The 17,342-nt window shown below is 53.9% G+C and overlaps 1 protein-coding gene across 1 annotated transcript in view; it reads left to right on the top strand.

The window, feature by feature from the left end:
* The window catches only part of PITPNM3 (PITPNM family member 3), a 105,891-nt gene that overhangs the window by 80,509 nt on the left and 8,040 nt on the right, over window positions 1-17,342 (top strand). The window contains exons 10-18 of the mRNA XM_054459495.2: window positions 1,982-2,154; window positions 3,758-3,928; window positions 5,239-5,433; window positions 6,184-6,332; window positions 8,256-8,372; window positions 11,809-11,925; window positions 12,252-12,400; window positions 12,689-12,838; window positions 14,963-15,146. Of these exons, the coding sequence (XP_054315470.2) occupies window positions 1,982-2,154; window positions 3,758-3,928; window positions 5,239-5,433; window positions 6,184-6,332; window positions 8,256-8,372; window positions 11,809-11,925; window positions 12,252-12,400; window positions 12,689-12,838; window positions 14,963-15,146 (1,405 nt within the window). The remainder of the gene's footprint in view (window positions 1-1,981; window positions 2,155-3,757; window positions 3,929-5,238; window positions 5,434-6,183; window positions 6,333-8,255; window positions 8,373-11,808; window positions 11,926-12,251; window positions 12,401-12,688; window positions 12,839-14,962; window positions 15,147-17,342) is intronic.

Genomic DNA, 17,342 nt, shown 5'->3' with positions numbered 1-17,342 from the left:
GGAAGAGCCGGGATCATCATTCTGGTCTCCCTATCCCTAGTTCAGTGCTTGCTAATCCAACACATTTTTGTTTATGGGCCAGGCAGGCTCCTCTACAAAACTGTCTACGCTTTAACTTTCTAAAAGAGACATGTTAATCAACACGGGCTAAACACATTATCTGCACATTAATTCAGCTTACACATTAATTGAACTTGGACCCAAATTGGAAGGAATGTCTCTTTCTTTTTCCTCTGCTCCTCAGCTCTCTTCTCCCTTTCTTTCTCCTTCCTCCTTACCCAAGTGATAAGTATCATGAGGTCATTACAACATTTGGAAAATAATCATCTCACCACCCAGAGGGAGCCAATAGTCTCATTGTTAACATAGAGACTATTTTCTTCTACATGCTTTTAAGATCGTTTTACTTAAAAAAAAATCCTTTATATTGTGATCTTTTCCTGATATAATTAAAAATACTTGATAAATATTCTTAATGGCAGTATAATATCGAATGAATGGATATCAGTTTACTTAATCCCTATAATTAGGCATTTTGGCTGTTTCCAATTCCTTAGCAGTATCAATAGCCCTACAGTGAACATCTTTGTGCATAAACGTTAACGTGTATATTAGGGTGATTATATTTGGATGGATTCCTGGAGGAAGAATTACTAGGTCAAAGGCTCTGCACATTTAAATCTCTGAATGTTTAAAGCCCCGCTGACAGATGATCCTTTAGAAAAGCAGCTACCTTCTAGTGAGGCTTACAGGGTGAAAAATCTCAACAGTCCTGGCTCATCCTTGAAAAATCCTTTAGAAGAGCCCCAAATTTGGAGAGTGATGAGAAGTTGGAGGCTTCCAGGAGCTGGTCTGACACAGCCAGCTTTCCCCTCTGGTGTAGGGACAGATGGTGGTTTCTTTGGCAATTAAGTAGTTGGCATGTGTTTAGGGACCACGCTGTACATGAAATATATGAAATATGTATTGTTAAACATCAGAGTCATCGTCTCACTGTGAGATGCTCACACTGCGAGAGGCAGGAGGGAGTACGGAGACTGAGGATTCAACTTTGCAGACTCGCTCACTCTCGAGGGTGGGGCACTTGTCCACACAATTTCAATAGCTCTTTCTAAAGTTTGTTCTCCTCTGACTCAAGTAGTATAGTTGCTTTGCATTCAGTTAATCGATTCACTTTAAGCTGTAGCTAATGCTGGCTGGAAGGTCAGGGAGGTGCCCAGGTTTCCTTCTGATTCTCAGCGCCCTACTCTGGGTCTGTGGCTGAATGTAATTTGGATTCTTCCCGGGACAGTGGGCACCTGGGTTGGAAATGGTTGGAATTCTGTGTGTCTCACATTTTTCTCCTTAAGCTCTGCTTCATCTGTGGGCTGGGGCTGGGGGTGGGGAGACCAAGCTGTTTGCATCTGTGTCTGCGGGTTGCCTGGAACAGGAGTTACGATGAAAGCCCTGATCCCAGCAGAACAGAACTGACGTTAGCCAGCTGGGTGTTGGGCAGGCTGGGCTTGTCTGGTACACAGTGCAGGAATCCTCATCGTGGCTATCACAAAGCCAGCATGACGAGGCAGGCCTGCCAGTGTGTAGGATGCTCAGGTGCCCCAGGTTCTCAGCCTGTTTTTGTAAGTAACATTTGATTGGATCCCAGCCATGCATATTTAATCACTGTCCATGGGTGCTTTTATGCTGCAACGGCAGAGTTAACTAGATGCAATGGAGACTACACGGTCCATGACATCTGAAATATTGACTCTCTGGCCCTTTGCAGAAAAAGTTTGTTGATTCCTTTTCTAGCCAAATATCAGCCAGGCCTTGGTGGCCAGTGCTGACTGTAGGTGGTGTGCAGCCGGTGGACTCTCAGCCCTGTCCCAGAGATGGAGGGTTGGGCGCTTCACGCTCAGAATTCAGGCTGCATTGCTGTGTGAACACTCCTACATTCTCGGTCCTTCCCTGACCCGCCCTGCCCTGCGTCCTCCTCCCTCCGCAGCATCCACTCCAGCGTGCTAAAGGATGAGTCTGAGACCCCGGCGGCCGGGGGGCCGCAGCTCCCTGAGGTCAGCCTGGGCCGCTTTGACTTCGACGTGTCCGACTTCTTCCTCTTCGGCTCGCCACTGGGCCTGGTCCTGGCCATGCGGAGGACGGTGCTGCCTGGGCTGGACGGTAGGGATGGTGTGGGCTGGGGCCTGAGGTGCCTGTGCGTCACTGGGGCCACCATATCAGGGCCTCAGAATGAGGAGAGTGGAGTCAGGGACAGGGGCAGGGAGGGTCACAGAGTAGGGATAGCTGGAAAGAGAGGAGAGAGGGTGGGGAAGAGGAGGGAGAGAGGAGCAGCTTCCCTCCTGACACAGGGCGAAGGTGAGGCAGCTTCAGATGGATTTCACTCTCCATGTCAAGTGCCCCCGGCTGCTTTGTGGCCCCATTGTCCGGTGGTCACGTCCTATGGGGAAGAGAAGACAGAATATTCAACCTCTTGCCTGCCACCCTCTCCTTCTCCTGTACTGAGGCAGACACAGCTGCCAGGTTGGTCTCACCACCCACCCCCGCATATCCCCAAGCCCACCTCAAGTGCCTTTGCTCACACAATATCTGCAACCTTTTTTTTTTTTTTTTTTTTTGAGATGGAGTCTCACTCTGTCGCCCAGGCTGGAGTGCAGTGGTGTGATCTCAGCTCACTGCAACCTCCGGCTCCTGGGTTAAAGCAATTTTCCTGCCTCAGCCTCCCGAGTAGCTGGAATTACAGGCACCCACCATGACGTCCGGCTAATTTTTGTATTTTTGGTAGAGATGGAGTTTCACCATGTTGGCCAGGCTGGTCTGGAACTCCTGACCTCAAGTGATCCACCCACCTTGGCCTCCCAAATTGCTGGGATTACAGGCGTGAGCCACTGTGCCTGGCTAATACCTGCAACCTCGAATGCCTTTTCCTGCTCCTCTAAAATGTACACACCAGGTGATTGGCACCAGCAGGCGTGAGGGGTGGGGAGGGTATCTGTGACTCTAAGGACAGAAGTACAGACTGTCTGAGGCTGCACGGCACCTTGGGTATCCACAGATCCATGCTTTTGGCCAAAGCTTACTGACAAGCTACAGTATGAAACAGATAAAGTGGGTGGTAGAAATGGAGGCGAGGAGGCAGAACCCCATGGCTGCCCTCAGTGTCGCTGATGAACCCTAGGGCTCCCTGGATGCTGGACGGTCCAGTCCCTGTTCTAGGAGGACAGGGAGGCCCGCCGATGAGGTGGAGGCCTCAGTGGAGACACCTGCTGGTCAGCGAGAGAAGTGTTCCACCAGTTCCAGCAAACCTGGAACTCTCTCTAGCAGCAGGCCTGGGAACTGTTTATAGCCTTGAGGCCTGCGGAAGGGGCAGCTGACCTGCCTGAAGGAACCTGGGTTGGCTTCCTAGGTCAGGTGGTAACTGAGTGAAAACTGGAAGAATCTAAAGGAGTTGCCCCGTGGAAATGGTGGAGGGAGGGCCCACAAGGAGAAGGGATAGTTTGAGCAAAGGCTCAGAGAAATGAAAGCTGCAAGCCTGATTGGGGAAGGGCAGTTGTGCACCACGGCTGCAGTGCTGGGTGCCTGTCACTGCGCTCCTGGGTGGGGAGACAAACTGAATGTAATGGCTTTGTTCCCGTAGGGAGCAGGGAGCCCGGGGAGGCTCTTGAGAGGGGAGTAGGCTACTCCAGGCTGCACTCCAGGGAGCCTCCTAGGGCCCAGGGAGCAGGTACTAGAAAGGGGCTTCCCTCTGTCTTCTCACTCACCCCAGGCTTCCAGGTGCGTCCTGCCTGCAGCCAGGTCTACAGCTTCTTCCATTGCGCAGACCCCTCTGCCTCACGGCTTGAGCCACTGCTGGAGCCCAAGTTCCACCTGGTGCCGCCTGTCAGCGTGCCTCGCTACCAGAGGTTCCCACTGGGCGATGGGCAGTCCCTCCTCCTCGGTAGGTTCTTGGGGGTGGGAGAGAGTGTGCTGAGCTGGAGGTGGGGCCCCAGCCCATTCAGCCCCTCCAAGCTCTCAGTGAGTAGGGTGACTCACCTGAGCAGGGGCTGTGACAACAGAAGGTTAGCCGACTCCTCTGTCTTCAGAGTCGCCCACCTGTGCTAAGCACCTGCTCCATCTGAGGCATCTTGGGGCTCAGAGACCCAGGCTGTGTCCCCCAACAGGCTCCCGGAAACACTCCTGTGGCCAGGGCTGGTGTAACACTTGAGCTTTCAGACCTGATGGCGGGTCCAGGGATCCGTGCTCCAATCTATTTATGAGTGCCCGGCCTGGACTCTGGAGGGGTAGGGCAGAGAGTGTGCCATCCTGGTGGGCTTCATGGAAGAGGTGGCCTTTGATTAGGGTCCAGACAGGGGAGGTGCATTTGGACAGGTGAAGAAGAGCTAGAGGATGAGGGTTGAGATCTTCTAGGCAGGGAGAACAGCAGGAGCGAGGGCAGGTGTTTTGGCGAAGAGCCAGTGGCCTCCAGGGTCAAGTGGGGTGATCCGGGCATGGACCGAGTGTGTTGTCGATGGGAGGCCTGTAATGGACAGCCAGTAGCTTGGAAATCGGAGCCTTGGCTCCACGCCCTACTTGAGGAAGTTTAGCCTAAACCTGCTCAGAGGTTTGCGTCAGGGATGGGGGAGCTGTGCATGGGGCCGATTCAGGATTAAAAACCATCCCTTCCTCACCCCTAATTCAATGGAGCCTTTGTTTCCAAATCCCTGCCTGCCTGGAGCTTCAATAGGTCGGCTAGGCTGGAAACCTCCCTCCCCAATGGATCCCTCTTTCGTCAGGGGACTCCCCTCCCTCCCCTGAGGCTATCCTAGCTCTCAGGCTGGAGTCCCCATTCCCTTCCAGAGGCAGCCTCAATCCTTTGATGCGCAGGGGAGGAGTTGGATAAGAGAGGATATGGCTATGAGTCACTCCTGGGACCTCAGCTGGTGCTTTTGGGGCAGTGTCCCAGAGGCTCCCTCTGCAGCTTTATTGGGGGTAGGAGTGATGGCTGGGACTCTAGCTTGTGTCTGCATAACTCACAGCTGCAAAGAAGTAAACGTGGCAAAGTGCAGTGGCAACGGGGTCCCTTCAGGCCCAGGGGGCTGGTGGGGTGGGTACAGTGAGAGGGGCAGGTGCCTGCTGGGCTGGCAAGTGAGCAGAGCCAGGGCTGGCTCCTCCAAGTGCCCAGCCTCCCTCCCAGCATGGGGCTGGCACTGAGTGGGCAGCTCTGCTGGAGACACGTGACTCAGCCTGACCTTGAAATTACCCCTCCAGCTGATGCCCTACACACCCACAGCCCCCTCTTCCTGGAGGGCAGCTCCCGGGACAGCCCGCCACTTCTGGACGCCCCTGCCTCGCCCCCTCAGGCCTCGAGGTTCCAGCGCCCAGGACGGAGGATGAGCGAGGGGAGCTCCCACAGCGAGAGCTCGGAGTCCTCGGACAGCATGGCACCCGCGGGTGCCTCCCGCAGTGAGTGAGGTCCTTTTGGGGCCCTGCCTGGATTCGGGGGAGGGGAACCTTCCTCTGGGTGGTTGCTGGGTCACTGCTAGAGATGCTGAGGGCAGGCCCTGGGGTCGGGAGAAGGTGAAGGAAGTCCTGGGGGCTGCTTCTGCCTTTAGAGAGCTGGGCATCTGCTGGTAGAGACCTGGCATCGGTCCAAATCCTCACTCTGGCCCCAAACTGAGCTCTGACCTTGGAGGAACCTTGACCTCTGACCCTGGACAGAGCCCTGAACTCTGACCCTGCCTCAAATCAGAGCTCTGACCTTGAAGAGAGCAGTGACCCCTGATCCCTGACAGGGTCTGAGCTTTGACCTCAAACAGAACCCTGACCTCTGACCCCGGACAGGGCTCTGACCTCTGACCATTAAGGAAGCCCTGAACCTTCCAGACATAGACTCAGCCCCAACTTCAGGCAGAGCCCACTGGGAACTGCCACTGAGCAGCAGCCCTGGGTGAGACTGTGGACGTCTCTGTGGGTCTGGCCCTCCTTCCTGGGCATGGGCTTGGTGCGCACGTCTTAGGGGAGGGCTGGTGGGTTTTGAGAAGGAAGGAGGAAGAGCAGTGCATTCCCCAGGCCTCCTCCAGGCCAGGGTGCTCCAGCCCAAACCTGTGCGCCACGTGGCGCATCCACCACCGGTCTGTGCAGTGGGAGACCCCACTGCCCCTCGGGTGAGACCTGGGCCGGCCGCGCATCCTCACCTTCCTCTCCCACCTACAGTCACAGCCAAGTGGTGGGGAAGCAAGAGGATCGACTATGCCCTGTACTGCCCTGATGTCCTCACGGCCTTCCCCACCGTGGCCCTGCCCCACCTCTTCCACGCCAGCTACTGGGAGTCCACGGATGTGGTGGCCTTCATCCTGAGACAGGTACCGCTGCCGCAGTCGCAGGCCTGCCCACAGCCACCCCGAGGGGGTACCGCCCTTCTCCAGCTGGAGAGGAGGCTATTCTTGCAGATGCTGTTCAGCTTTTGGCCTTGATCCTAAGAGCATGGGGAAGGCATTGGAGCACCTACGTGAGTGGGGAGTGACATGACCAGAGAATGGGCTTCATAAAGACGTTGGCTCCTGGGTGGCTGACGATATGGTACATTCTAGAAAATTAAATATAAACTACATAGGAGAGTGTCCCAATGTTTCAACTTCGAGACTGGAGTATTCAGTTCCCACTCCCCACTGGGTCTCAATGTCCTCGTCTGCAAAACAGAAGGTAAAGCAGAAAGGCCGGTGCCCGAAGGAGAGCCTGGTGGGGAGGGAGTCTGGGGAGCTGGTAGGGGTCACGATGTTCATGAACAGCCGTGATGGCCAAGTTCAGGGGTATGGTTTTATATTGGGTTCAATGGGAAGCCATTACAGGGCTGTGAGCAAGGAAGAAATAGCAACTGGCTTGTGTTTTTTGAAGGAAACCCTGAGGCTGAGGCTGCTGTTTTCACGGTAGGAGAGGAACCATGAGGCCTCTTGTGAGGCCAGTGCAGGGCCCCAACTTAGAGAGGAGGCTTGGACTAGGACAGCGGGTGGAGGTGCCACAGAGTGGCAAGATTTGCATTACGGTGAGAGCGCTTGCATCTGTCTGCATTGTTGGAGAAAGAGGGGAGCCCAGTACATCCTGTTTCCCACTTGAGTGACTAAGGTGGTTCCGTGTCCTGCACCTGCGGAAGAGCAGGGCTGGGCAGGGGGCAGAGGAAAGTGAGTTTTGTTTGTAGGTTCCTGGGGATGGGAGAGAGTGTGCTGGGCTGGGGGTGGGTCCCCAGCCCGGTGGCACCCAGGCCAGGGTGCTCCAGCCCAAACCTGTGCCCCACGTGGTACATCCACCACTGGTCTGGGTATGTGAAGTGTGAGCTGCCTCTTAGTTGCTGGGACGGAAGGGGAGTAGAGGAGTCTGGAACTTAGAGAAGACGTGAGGATTCTAGATAAAAATGTGGGTGTCATCAGAGCTTGGACGGCATTTAAAACTGGTGATGAGTGCCAGGACCAAGGGAGCTCCTACAGACAGGGAAGTTCAGGGATGAGTCCTGGAGCTCCCCCAGGGAAAGGAGGAGAAGCCACTGAAGGAGAGAAGAGGACATCCCTGAGGTTGGAGGACCCAGACAGTGTAGGGAGAGGACCCTTGAGATAGGCAGAGTGGGAGTCCCCGGGGCTGTGGCAAGAATGGCTTCCGTAGAGTGATGGAGAAGAACCCTGACTGGAGTGGGTGGAGGAGAGGGACAGGTGAGGAAGGGGTGGCGGTGTATGGGCAAAGTCCTCTGTGAGTGCTGCTGTGAGGGACAGCAGGGATGTGGCAGTCACTGGAGAGGCATGAGGAATCCGAGAGAGCGTTTTTTAAGATGGGCAGTATTACACGTATTTGAATGCTAAGGAGAGTGATCTAGCGGAGGGAGTCTAATCAGCGCTGCAGGATTGGGACGGGAGCATGGCTGGAGCAATGTCCTCAAGAAGCGAGGAGGGGCTGGGATCAGGACTCAAGCCAGCCTTAAGAAAGGGCCACCTTGTTGTAACAGAGGGAGGGCAGAGAGTGGGGACAGATAGAGGTGGCTGCCAGGTTTGGGCACAGCGGGGCAGAGACTTCTCTCAGGAAGGGAGCCAACTGGGAGACTGCCCTGGCCCCAGCTATCAGGACAGGAATGCAGGGACACGGGTTCCTGGGTCTACAGCCTCCTGACGGTTCCAGGCTGTGAGGTTAGGGGGTTGCAGGGGCAGGGCCCAGCTGGCCACAAGCTGGTGGGCGCTGACACCCTGGGAGGGAGGCAGAGAAGCCGGAAGACCTGACCGGGGCCCTGCTCGGCTCTTGTCCAGGTGATGCGCTATGAGAGCGTGAACATCAAGGAGAGCGCCCGCCTGGACCCCGCGGCACTGAGTCCCACCAACCCCCGAGAGAAGTGGCTTCGTAAGCGGACTCAGGTCAAGCTGAGGGTGCGTGCATGCTCAGTTCGCATACGGCTGAGACTGCGGGCTGAGACTGCGTCCTCCGGGAGGTGGGGCTGGCCTGTGGGCTGGGGCATCCACATGGGAGGTAAGCGCTTCAATTTGCCCTCAGAGCTCAGCACCCAAACAGGCTGGGGCTCACACTCAGATGAAGCCCAGGCACTGCAGCTGCAAGGCTGTGTGAATTGCTTCCCCGTGGTCTGGTTCCACAGGAGCCTTGAGGGCAGGGGTCCAAGACACTAGGGTTGGTGAGGAGATACCAGTTATGGAGCAATTGCTATATGCCAGGCTACGGTAGATGTGGACTTGAATCAGAAAGAGTCCTGGATCTCAGTCACTTACCATTGAGTATGGCCTGGTGTGATATTTGATAGAGGAAGGTACAGATTAAGACAAAGATGGAAAGAAGGATTGTAAGGGCAAATCATTCAGGGCTTCTCTGAAAAGGCTCCTCTGTGGGGTATTGAAGGATGAATAGGAGTTTGAGGTACATACATTTATTTATTCACTCAGCAAACGATCATCAGTGCCTGCTGTGTCTCAGTCATTCTGCTAGAGAGTGGAGCATAGGGTTGTACAGACACAACCATTGCTATGGTAGGCACCTCCAGTCTGGTGAAAAGACCAGACATGGACCCCAAGAACAGTCCTAAAAGGTAGAAGGAGATCAATCCTTCATGAACCAACTCTTTTTTGATAAACATATTTATTGAGATAAAATCCACATATCCTATAATTTACCCAGTGGATTTTAGTATATTCACAGATGTATGCAACCATTACCATGGTCAGTTTTAGAGCTTTTTCATAACCTCCAAAAAGAAGCTCTGTACCCTTTAGCTGACACTCCCTCACTTGCCCCAGGCAATCAGTAATCGACTTTCTGTGCCTGCAGATTTGCCTATTCTGGACATTTCATTTTGATGAAATGATGTAATATGTGACCATTTGTGTCTGGCTTCTTTCACTTAGCGCACTGTCTTCAAGGTTCATCCACGTGGTCGCTGTGTCAGAAATTCCTTTCTGAGGCTGAATAATATTCCATTGTATGGAGATGCTACGTTTTGCTTATCCATTCACTACCTGATGGACATTTGGGTTGTTTTCACCTGTTGTTTTTTTCTTTTTTTTTTTTTTTTTTGAGGCGGAGTCTTGATTAGTCACCCAGGCTTGAGTGCAGTGGTGCAATCTCAACTCACTGTAACCTCCCCTCCCTGGTTCAAGTGATTCTTCTGCCTCAGCCTCCCGAGTAGCTGGGATTACAGGTGTTCACCACCATGCCTGGCTAATTTTTTTTTTTTTTTTTGTATTTTTAGTAGAGATGGGGTTTTGCCATGTTGGCCAGGCTGGTGTTTTCACCTTTTGGCTACTGTGAATAATGCTGCTATGAACATCCGTGTGTAAGTTTTTGTGTTTTTCATTTCTCCTGTGTTTTCATTTCTCTCGGGTAGATGCCTAGAAGTGCAATTTCTGTATCAAATGGTAACTCTATGTTTAATCATATAGGGAACTGCCAGACTGTTTTCCATATTGACTGTACCATTTCACATTCCCACTGCAATGTATGAGGATTCTGATTTCTCTGCATCTTCAGCAACCCCTGTTATTATCTGTCTGTTTGATTCTAGTCATCCTCGTGGGTGTGACGGGGTATTTCATTGTGGTTTTGATTGCATTTCTTTAATGACTAGGGATGCCGGATCTTTTCAGGTGCTTACATTCATGAACCAGCTGCTCCCTCTCCCCTGACAGTGCACCTGTAAGGGGTCCTGCGTCCCCTACTTGGCTGAGTGTCTCCAGGACAGGGCCCATGACCAGTTTATCTCAGGGACCCCATGCAGATGAAGTGTCTGCAGATATTTGTTGGATTGAATTAAAATGCGTGGGAATTGAAAGGAGGTTGAGAACATGTCTTCGAGGAGTCTGAGGAGTGTTTCTTGGTGATGATGATGCTGAGTCTAGTCATAGCGAATGGGCTGGAATGTGGGGGAAGAAGGCCAGGGCCAGGGATGGCACCTAGAGCCAGTGTGGGGGGCGGGGCAGCGGTGTGAGCAAAGGCCTGGAGGCTGCTGCAGAACCTGGCAGAAAGGCCCAGAAGGTGTGGATGGGGAGCAGCAGGAGACAGACCGAAGAGGTCATTCAGGCAAGCCTTGGAAAGCTAAGCTCAGGATCTGGACTCTACCCAGAGGGCACTGGGGAGCCTGGGAGGGTGTTAATAGATCTGTGCTTTATAAAGACAGAGGATCTGTTGCAGGGACTGCCTTTGAGTAAGGAGCTCCATTAGGAAGCTGTTAGCAGCATCCAGGCGATGTGGCTATGGGAGAGGTGAAGATGTGGCCAGTGCGGTAAAGGAGTGGTCAACTGGATTGACAGACTGGGGTCTTGGAGGCCAGGCTGGGAGTGGGGGCTGGTCGGGGCCAACACAGGCTGCAGAATGAACTGAAACCAGTTCATTGATAAATGAAGAAGAATAGGGAGGTTGAGACAGTCACAGATAAAATGATGAAGTGTCCAGGATTGCTCCAGGATAATCCCGGTGGGGCTGGGGCCGAGGCTGGGGAACTGGGCAAGGGAAGAATGAAACCAGGATGGCCATGAGTCCGTTGCTAAGCGGTGGAGCAGGTGCCAGGAACACGAGGCTTTGCTACACTCTTCTCTCTCTCTATGTTTGTGCATTTGAAATTTTATCTTAAAAAAAAAAAGACAGATAGTAAATATCTGTTGGATGTGAGCTGTGATGTAGAAGAAAGAACCAAAAGTGACCAGGCAGTTTCCAGCCCAGGGATCTGGAAGATAAGCACAGGCTGTGAGGCCAGTTGTCCCCTCAGGGCCGAGCAGAGTCAAAACAGAGAACGGGCCGGGCACGGTGGCTCACACCTATAATCCCAGCACTTTGGGAGTCCGAGGTAGGCAGATCACCTGAGGTCGGGAGTTCGAGACCAGCCTGATAAACATGGAGAAACCCCGTCTCTACTAAAAATATGAAATTAGCCAGGCATGGAGGCGCATGCCTGTAATCCCAGCTACTCAGGAGGCTGAGGCAGGAGAATTGCTTGAACCCAGGAGGTGGAGGTTGCGGTGAGCTGAGATCGCGCCATTGCACTCCAGCTGGACAACAAGAGCAAAACTCCTTCTCAAAAACAAAAAACAAAACAAACAAACAATCAAACAAAAAATACAAAAGCAGAAAACGTACAATGGCAGGAAGCCCTATGCACATTGAAGACAGCGTTTGGGGGACTCATGGTCTGTTTTTCTCCCACGATTCCCTGGGAACACATCTCTGGAACTCTAGCAGAAGTTAGTAGAGAGACATGATTCAGCAGGCTGATATGCCTCCAGCCAGTCTGAGGAACACTGCAATGATAAAGCAAGGTTGAGCCTCCCTTGCAAGGGCTGAGCCAGCTTCTTTCTGTCCTTCCAGAATGTCACGGCTAATCACCGGGCTAACGATGTGATTGCTGCTGAAGATGGCCCCCAGGTCCTGGTGGGGCGGTTCATGTACGGGCCCCTCGACATGGTGGCTCTGACTGGAGAGAAGGTACCCGGGGCTGGGCCTCCCCTCCTCAGCCAGTCCACCTGCACCAGGTGCCTCATGGAGCCACATGGCGTGTGGGGTGAGGGTGTCAAGAGGGCCGAGCTGCCTGGGGTGGAAGCACAGGGCCAGGAGCTACCCGCCTGCTTGGGCGGGCCGGGAAGGGCGAGCAAGGAGGAAAGGATGGGCTCAGAGTATCCAAGGACAAATGAGGAGCCATGGAATGTCAGGCAGGGACCTCAGCCCAGAGCTCCCCCGCCCAGCCCAGCCCCTCTGCCAAGCCTGTAGCCCCTCAGCCTTCAGGGAGTCCCTGACCCCCTTCGCTGCCGCAGGTGGACATCCTAGTAATGGCAGAGCCGTCCTCAGGCCGCTGGGTACACCTGGACACAGAGATCACCAACAGCAGTGGTCGCATCACATACAATGTGCCGCGGCCCCGGCGCCTGGGGGTCGGCGTCTATCCTGTGAAGATGGTCGTCAGGTAAGACCCAGGGGCCATTCTCGGGGTGGTTTCTCTCATTTCCATGGTCCTTCCAGCTAGGTCTGTCTAGAAGATGGGGTCCTTGGGGTTCTTTGTGGGCCCCCATCTCTGTCTGCATGGACAGAGGTGGATGGGAGAGGTCACCAGCCGTGGCATCAGGAGATGCCACCCAGGTGCTCCCTGACCTTCACCCAGACTGAGCTCTGACTGCAGCTACAGGCTGACCTCTGGCTTCCAGATAACCTCTGACCCTGACCTCACGGCTGACCACAGGCACGTTTCTTTCAGGGGCGACCAGACCTGTGCCATGAGCTACCTCACGGTGTTGCCCCGGGGCATGGAGTGCGTCGTGTTCAGCATTGACGGGTCCTTTGCGGCCAGCGTGTCTATCATGGGAAGCGACCCCAAGGTCCGGCCGGGTGCAGTGGACGTTGTCCGGTGAGTGCCACCTTCCACGAGGGCTATATCTCCCTGGGGGGCAGGAGCCAGCAGCCTTTGGGGAAATATGTTGTTTTTCTGATTTGCTCTAGGAATTCTACTGGTCTCTGGGGCTGTGAGCTGAGAAGCCCTGGCTTTACCTCCAATAGTAATTTATTGAGTGTCCGTGGGAAAATTTCTCCTGCTTTCTAGACCTCAGCTTGTCTGTTTCTTCCTCTCTTCCTCCTCCTTCAATTCCTTCCTTTTTTCATTTCTTCCCTCCCTCCCTCCCTCCCTCCACTCATGCGCGCATCCACCACTTTCTGAGGCCCACCGTGGCCAGGCTGTGTGCTGGGCACTGATGCAGAGTGAGCTCTTAAGTTGGAGGAAACTCAGAGTCTGGTGGGAAATAAGTCACAGGCATGAGAAACTGTAACCCAGGACTGCAAGTGATCAGAACCTCAAGAGTAGGACAGATGCCAGGCACTGGAAGTTCTTGGGGGCTGGAGACTGCCCTGCCTCACCCCAGTAACAGTGATGGCTTTGGGGAGAGAAGACGGGCCTGGCTCCCGGGCTCCCGGGAGACTGCTGCCCTCAAGATGCCCAGCAGCTCTGTAGGAACAGGCCTAGACAGGCTGAAGCCCATTTCAGGGGGCCAGCCTCCCCCTTGTAGGGCTAGGTCATTTGTTGCCATTACAACAAATCCCTTCTGCGTCACAGTCCCCCTCCCACTGCAGGGAAAGGGAGGCTGTGGTCCTTCCTCTCTGGGGGTCCATGGTCCTCCCACTGCCTTCCATGGGCTCCAGGAGCCACATGGTGCTCCCCAAACCTTGACAGTCATCAGAAACTCCCCTTTTCATAAACACATCACTGGGCCCCACATCAGAACTAACCAGAATCCCTAGGGGTGATCTCTGCACCCCTGCGTTTGTGTAGAGCATCCCCAGATCCCTCATATCATCATCCAGGTTTAGAACTCCCCATCTCTGTTAGCTAGTTCTGGTGGCAGGTGCCATAAAGGTGCCCAACCAGGTCTAGGCTTACCTGACATCTTGCAGCCAGGATTCTGTGTGAAGTCAGCCAACCAGAGCTACCCCACTGCGCTGTGAGAGCACAGAGGAAAGAGGCTGATTCTGCTTGGGAAGCAGAGAAGGCTTCCTGGAGGAAGGGGGGTCTTGAAAGATGGAAGATGGGAGTATCAGGAGATGGAGCCATAAGGGCTGTCTAGGGGAGTGCTGTGCAGCAGAAGAGCCAAGGGCTTGTTCAGGGGGCAGCAAAGCAGCTCTGGGTGGGCTGGGGAGATCCCATATGAAAAGGCAGAGCAGAGACATGGCCACAGAGGCAGAGAGAGGTCTTGAGGCTCTACCTCAGGGTGCTGGGGAGCTGGAGATGCTGTTAGACAAAGGAGTGCTAGGGTTAGATTTGCAATGTACAGGAATCACCATGGAAACACTGCGGAGGATAATAATAAAGCCAGCCACACCAAGCACACCACCTTGCTATGCATGTTTGGGATTAACTCCTTACATCTTTAGGACAGCCTTGTGGGATAGTTCATGTTATTATGCCCATTTTACAGAGGGGAAAACTGAAACCCTGGGAGGTTGGGGAGGGTTGAGTAATCTGCCCAGGGTTCCAGGGCTCAGGTTAGATGTGGGTAGGAGTGGGGGTGGAGGGAAAGAGGCCGCCCAGGAGGCTTTTGTAGTGGCCCAGGAGAGAGATGGGGCCTGAGCTAAGGATGAGAAGCAGGGCTTAAGTGAGAGGGCTGGGGGAGGGGGTAAGGAGTCTGGCCTGGTGAAAGCAAAAGCCTTTCTTCCTGGAGGAGGAGGAGGAGGAGGGAGGGAGGCACAGGGAACAGGGAAGAATGAAAGGTGCCTGTCTCTGGCTCTGAAGCGGCTGTGAGCAGAGGGGCAGGGATGAGGAGATGAGTTTGGATATGGGCCTGTGGCATCTGCGGGCCTGATCCAGGGGAGATGTCCAGGGCTCAACCCAGAGAGGGGATTCGGGGTCCCCCTTGTTCTCCCTAGCACGCCTCAGGCTCGTCCCTCTGACATCTCAGGAGGGCAGCTGCGGGCAGGGCAGGCTTCTGGGCATCAGGTGGCCTGCACTGGGCAGGGCTGGACCCCTCTAATGCCATCTCGCCAGGCACTGGCAGGACCTGGGCTACATGATCCTTTACATCACGGGACGGCCGGACATGCAGAAGCAGCGGGTGGTGTCGTGGCTGTCGCAGCACAACTTCCCACAGGGCATGATCTTCTTCTCCGACGGGCTGGTGCATGACCCGCTGCGGCAGAAGGCCATCTTCCTGCGCAACCTCATGCAGGAGGTGAGTGGCCAGCCTGGGGCGGGGCCTCCATGGCTTGAGGGCGCAACCCTCCTCTCCACTGCTCCCCGTCTCCTCCTCCCGGGTGGGGCCTCGTGATGTGCAGTCTGCAAATCCCATTCCCGTGGATCTGGCTGGGTCCTCTAGCAGCCCTGTGAGGTAGGTTATTAGTCTCGCCATTGACAGAGGAGAAAGGTGAGGCTCCGGCGACTTGCCCTAGATCTGAGTCAGACTTTCGTCCTTTATCTCCTGACTCTTGTCTCTACATCTGGCCATTCATCCAATAGACATTTAAGTGCCGATTGTGTTCCTTACTCTGTGCTTGTTGGGGCTGCACAGAGACAAACAGAACCAGGGGGCAGAGGAATATGCTTTCTGTGACCCGGATGTGCTTTCCGTGACCAAAGTTGTGGTTCCCACTAGCAGCACCAGGGAACTCGTGAGAAGTGCAAATTATCTGCCCTGCCTCCCCACCCACCCTCTTAGACCTACTCAATCAGAAACTCTGGGGAGGGGCTCAGGAACCTTTTCACAAGCCCTTCAGGGGATTCTGATGCACAGAAAAATTAATCAAGAATCCCTGACCTAGAGCAGAACAGGCATTGACATATAATGACCAAATGCAGCCCACAGCCTGTTTCGATATGACTGGTCAGCTGAGAATGGTTTTTACACTTTCAAACGGATGGAGAGAATAATCAAAAGAATGATATTTCATGACATGAAAATTACATGAATTTCAGTGTCTCTAAATAAAAAAAGTTTGATTGGAACACAGCCAAGCTCATCTGTCTACATATTGTCTATGATTGCTTTTGCAATACAACAGCAGAATTGAGTAGTGGTGACAGTGCGAAGCCTGATACATTTACAATCTGGCCTTTCAAAGAAAAAGTCTGCAAATTCCTGATCTAGAGGAGGAAGGACATGTCAATTGACAGCTACAGGTGTGTGGTTGAAAAAGGCCCTTTTAGCAAACAGAGGAGAAAGGACTTCACTTTGTCCAGGCAGGGCAGGGAAGGCTGCTAGGAGGTGGTAACTTCTGAGCTGAGTCTTGAAGCATGATTTCTCAGGTAAACAGTGAAACAGCATGTGCAAAGGCATGGAGGCAGGAGAGAGCTTGGGACGTTCCAGGCTTGGGGTAAGTGCAGGCAGGGTTAGACCCAGAGCAAGTGGGAGCTGAGCCCTCAGAGGTCATCAGGGGCCCAAACTTGGCAAATCTTGAAAACCTTGGAAACCAGGCCAAGATCGTAAATTCTCTGCTGAGGGTAATGGGGAGCCATGCAAGAGTTTAAAGCAGGGAAGTGGCCGTGTCTAATTTGGCTTGTAGAAAGATCCCATTGGTGGCTGTGTGGAGAACAGATTGGCAGGAGAAACTGGAGGCAGGGAGGCCAGTTAGGGGGCTGTTGCCCAAGCAAAAGACAGGAAGACCATAATCCAGGCGATGATGAGTATGGGATGGAGAGAAAAACATGGACAGGATTAGGAGATGGAATAGTCGGGGCTCAGGGATGGTTGGACGCAGGGAGCGAGGAGTTCTAAGATGCCCGTGCTGGGTGACCAGGAGGGATCCAGGTGCTACACATCTGACCAAGGTCTCCGTGGAGGCAGAGCCTGTCTGTTCTGCTCACCAATATAGCTTCTGGATTGGGGGTGACGATGCCGCATGGTAGGGACTCAATAAATGTTGGTAGAATGAATAAATGAATGAGTGAGTGAAAGAGAGGGGACATGAAAGGAGGACCAGGCTGGAGGCAGATGAGCTCAGCTGTGGACACGTCAAGGCTGATACAGCCACGGGACCTGATATGGCTTTTAGGGTAGTTCTGGGCTGCAGGTGGAGACTGGGAAACAGACGCACGGGATGGATCAGTGGAGCCACGAGACGGGAGACGAGGTGTTAGAAGAGGCTTTTCTGGGCCCCTGAGAGCAGCACAAGGAGCGGCTGAGGAACCAGGAGGAGAGTGAGGGGGGAGGAGGGCCAGGAGACAGAGACGAGACTACAGGTATCGGGAGGAGAGGGGTTCAAGGAGATAGCGCCCCTTTTGCCAAGGGTGTGGGATGCTGAGAACTGTCCACTAGACAAAGATTGGCCACCAGATGACCTTGTGAGGAAAAGACAATTCAGAAGGACAAGGGGGCAAAAGTAGTAGGGAGAGGAGCAGAGAAGGTGGGTGTCAGCTGGGAGGGTCATGAGGC

This window comes from Pongo pygmaeus, chromosome 19 (assembly GCF_028885625.2).
Source record: "Pongo pygmaeus isolate AG05252 chromosome 19, NHGRI_mPonPyg2-v2.0_pri, whole genome shotgun sequence".
NCBI classification, from domain to species: domain Eukaryota; kingdom Metazoa; phylum Chordata; class Mammalia; order Primates; family Hominidae; genus Pongo; species Pongo pygmaeus.
This window is presented reverse-complemented; position numbering and strand designations above follow the sequence as displayed.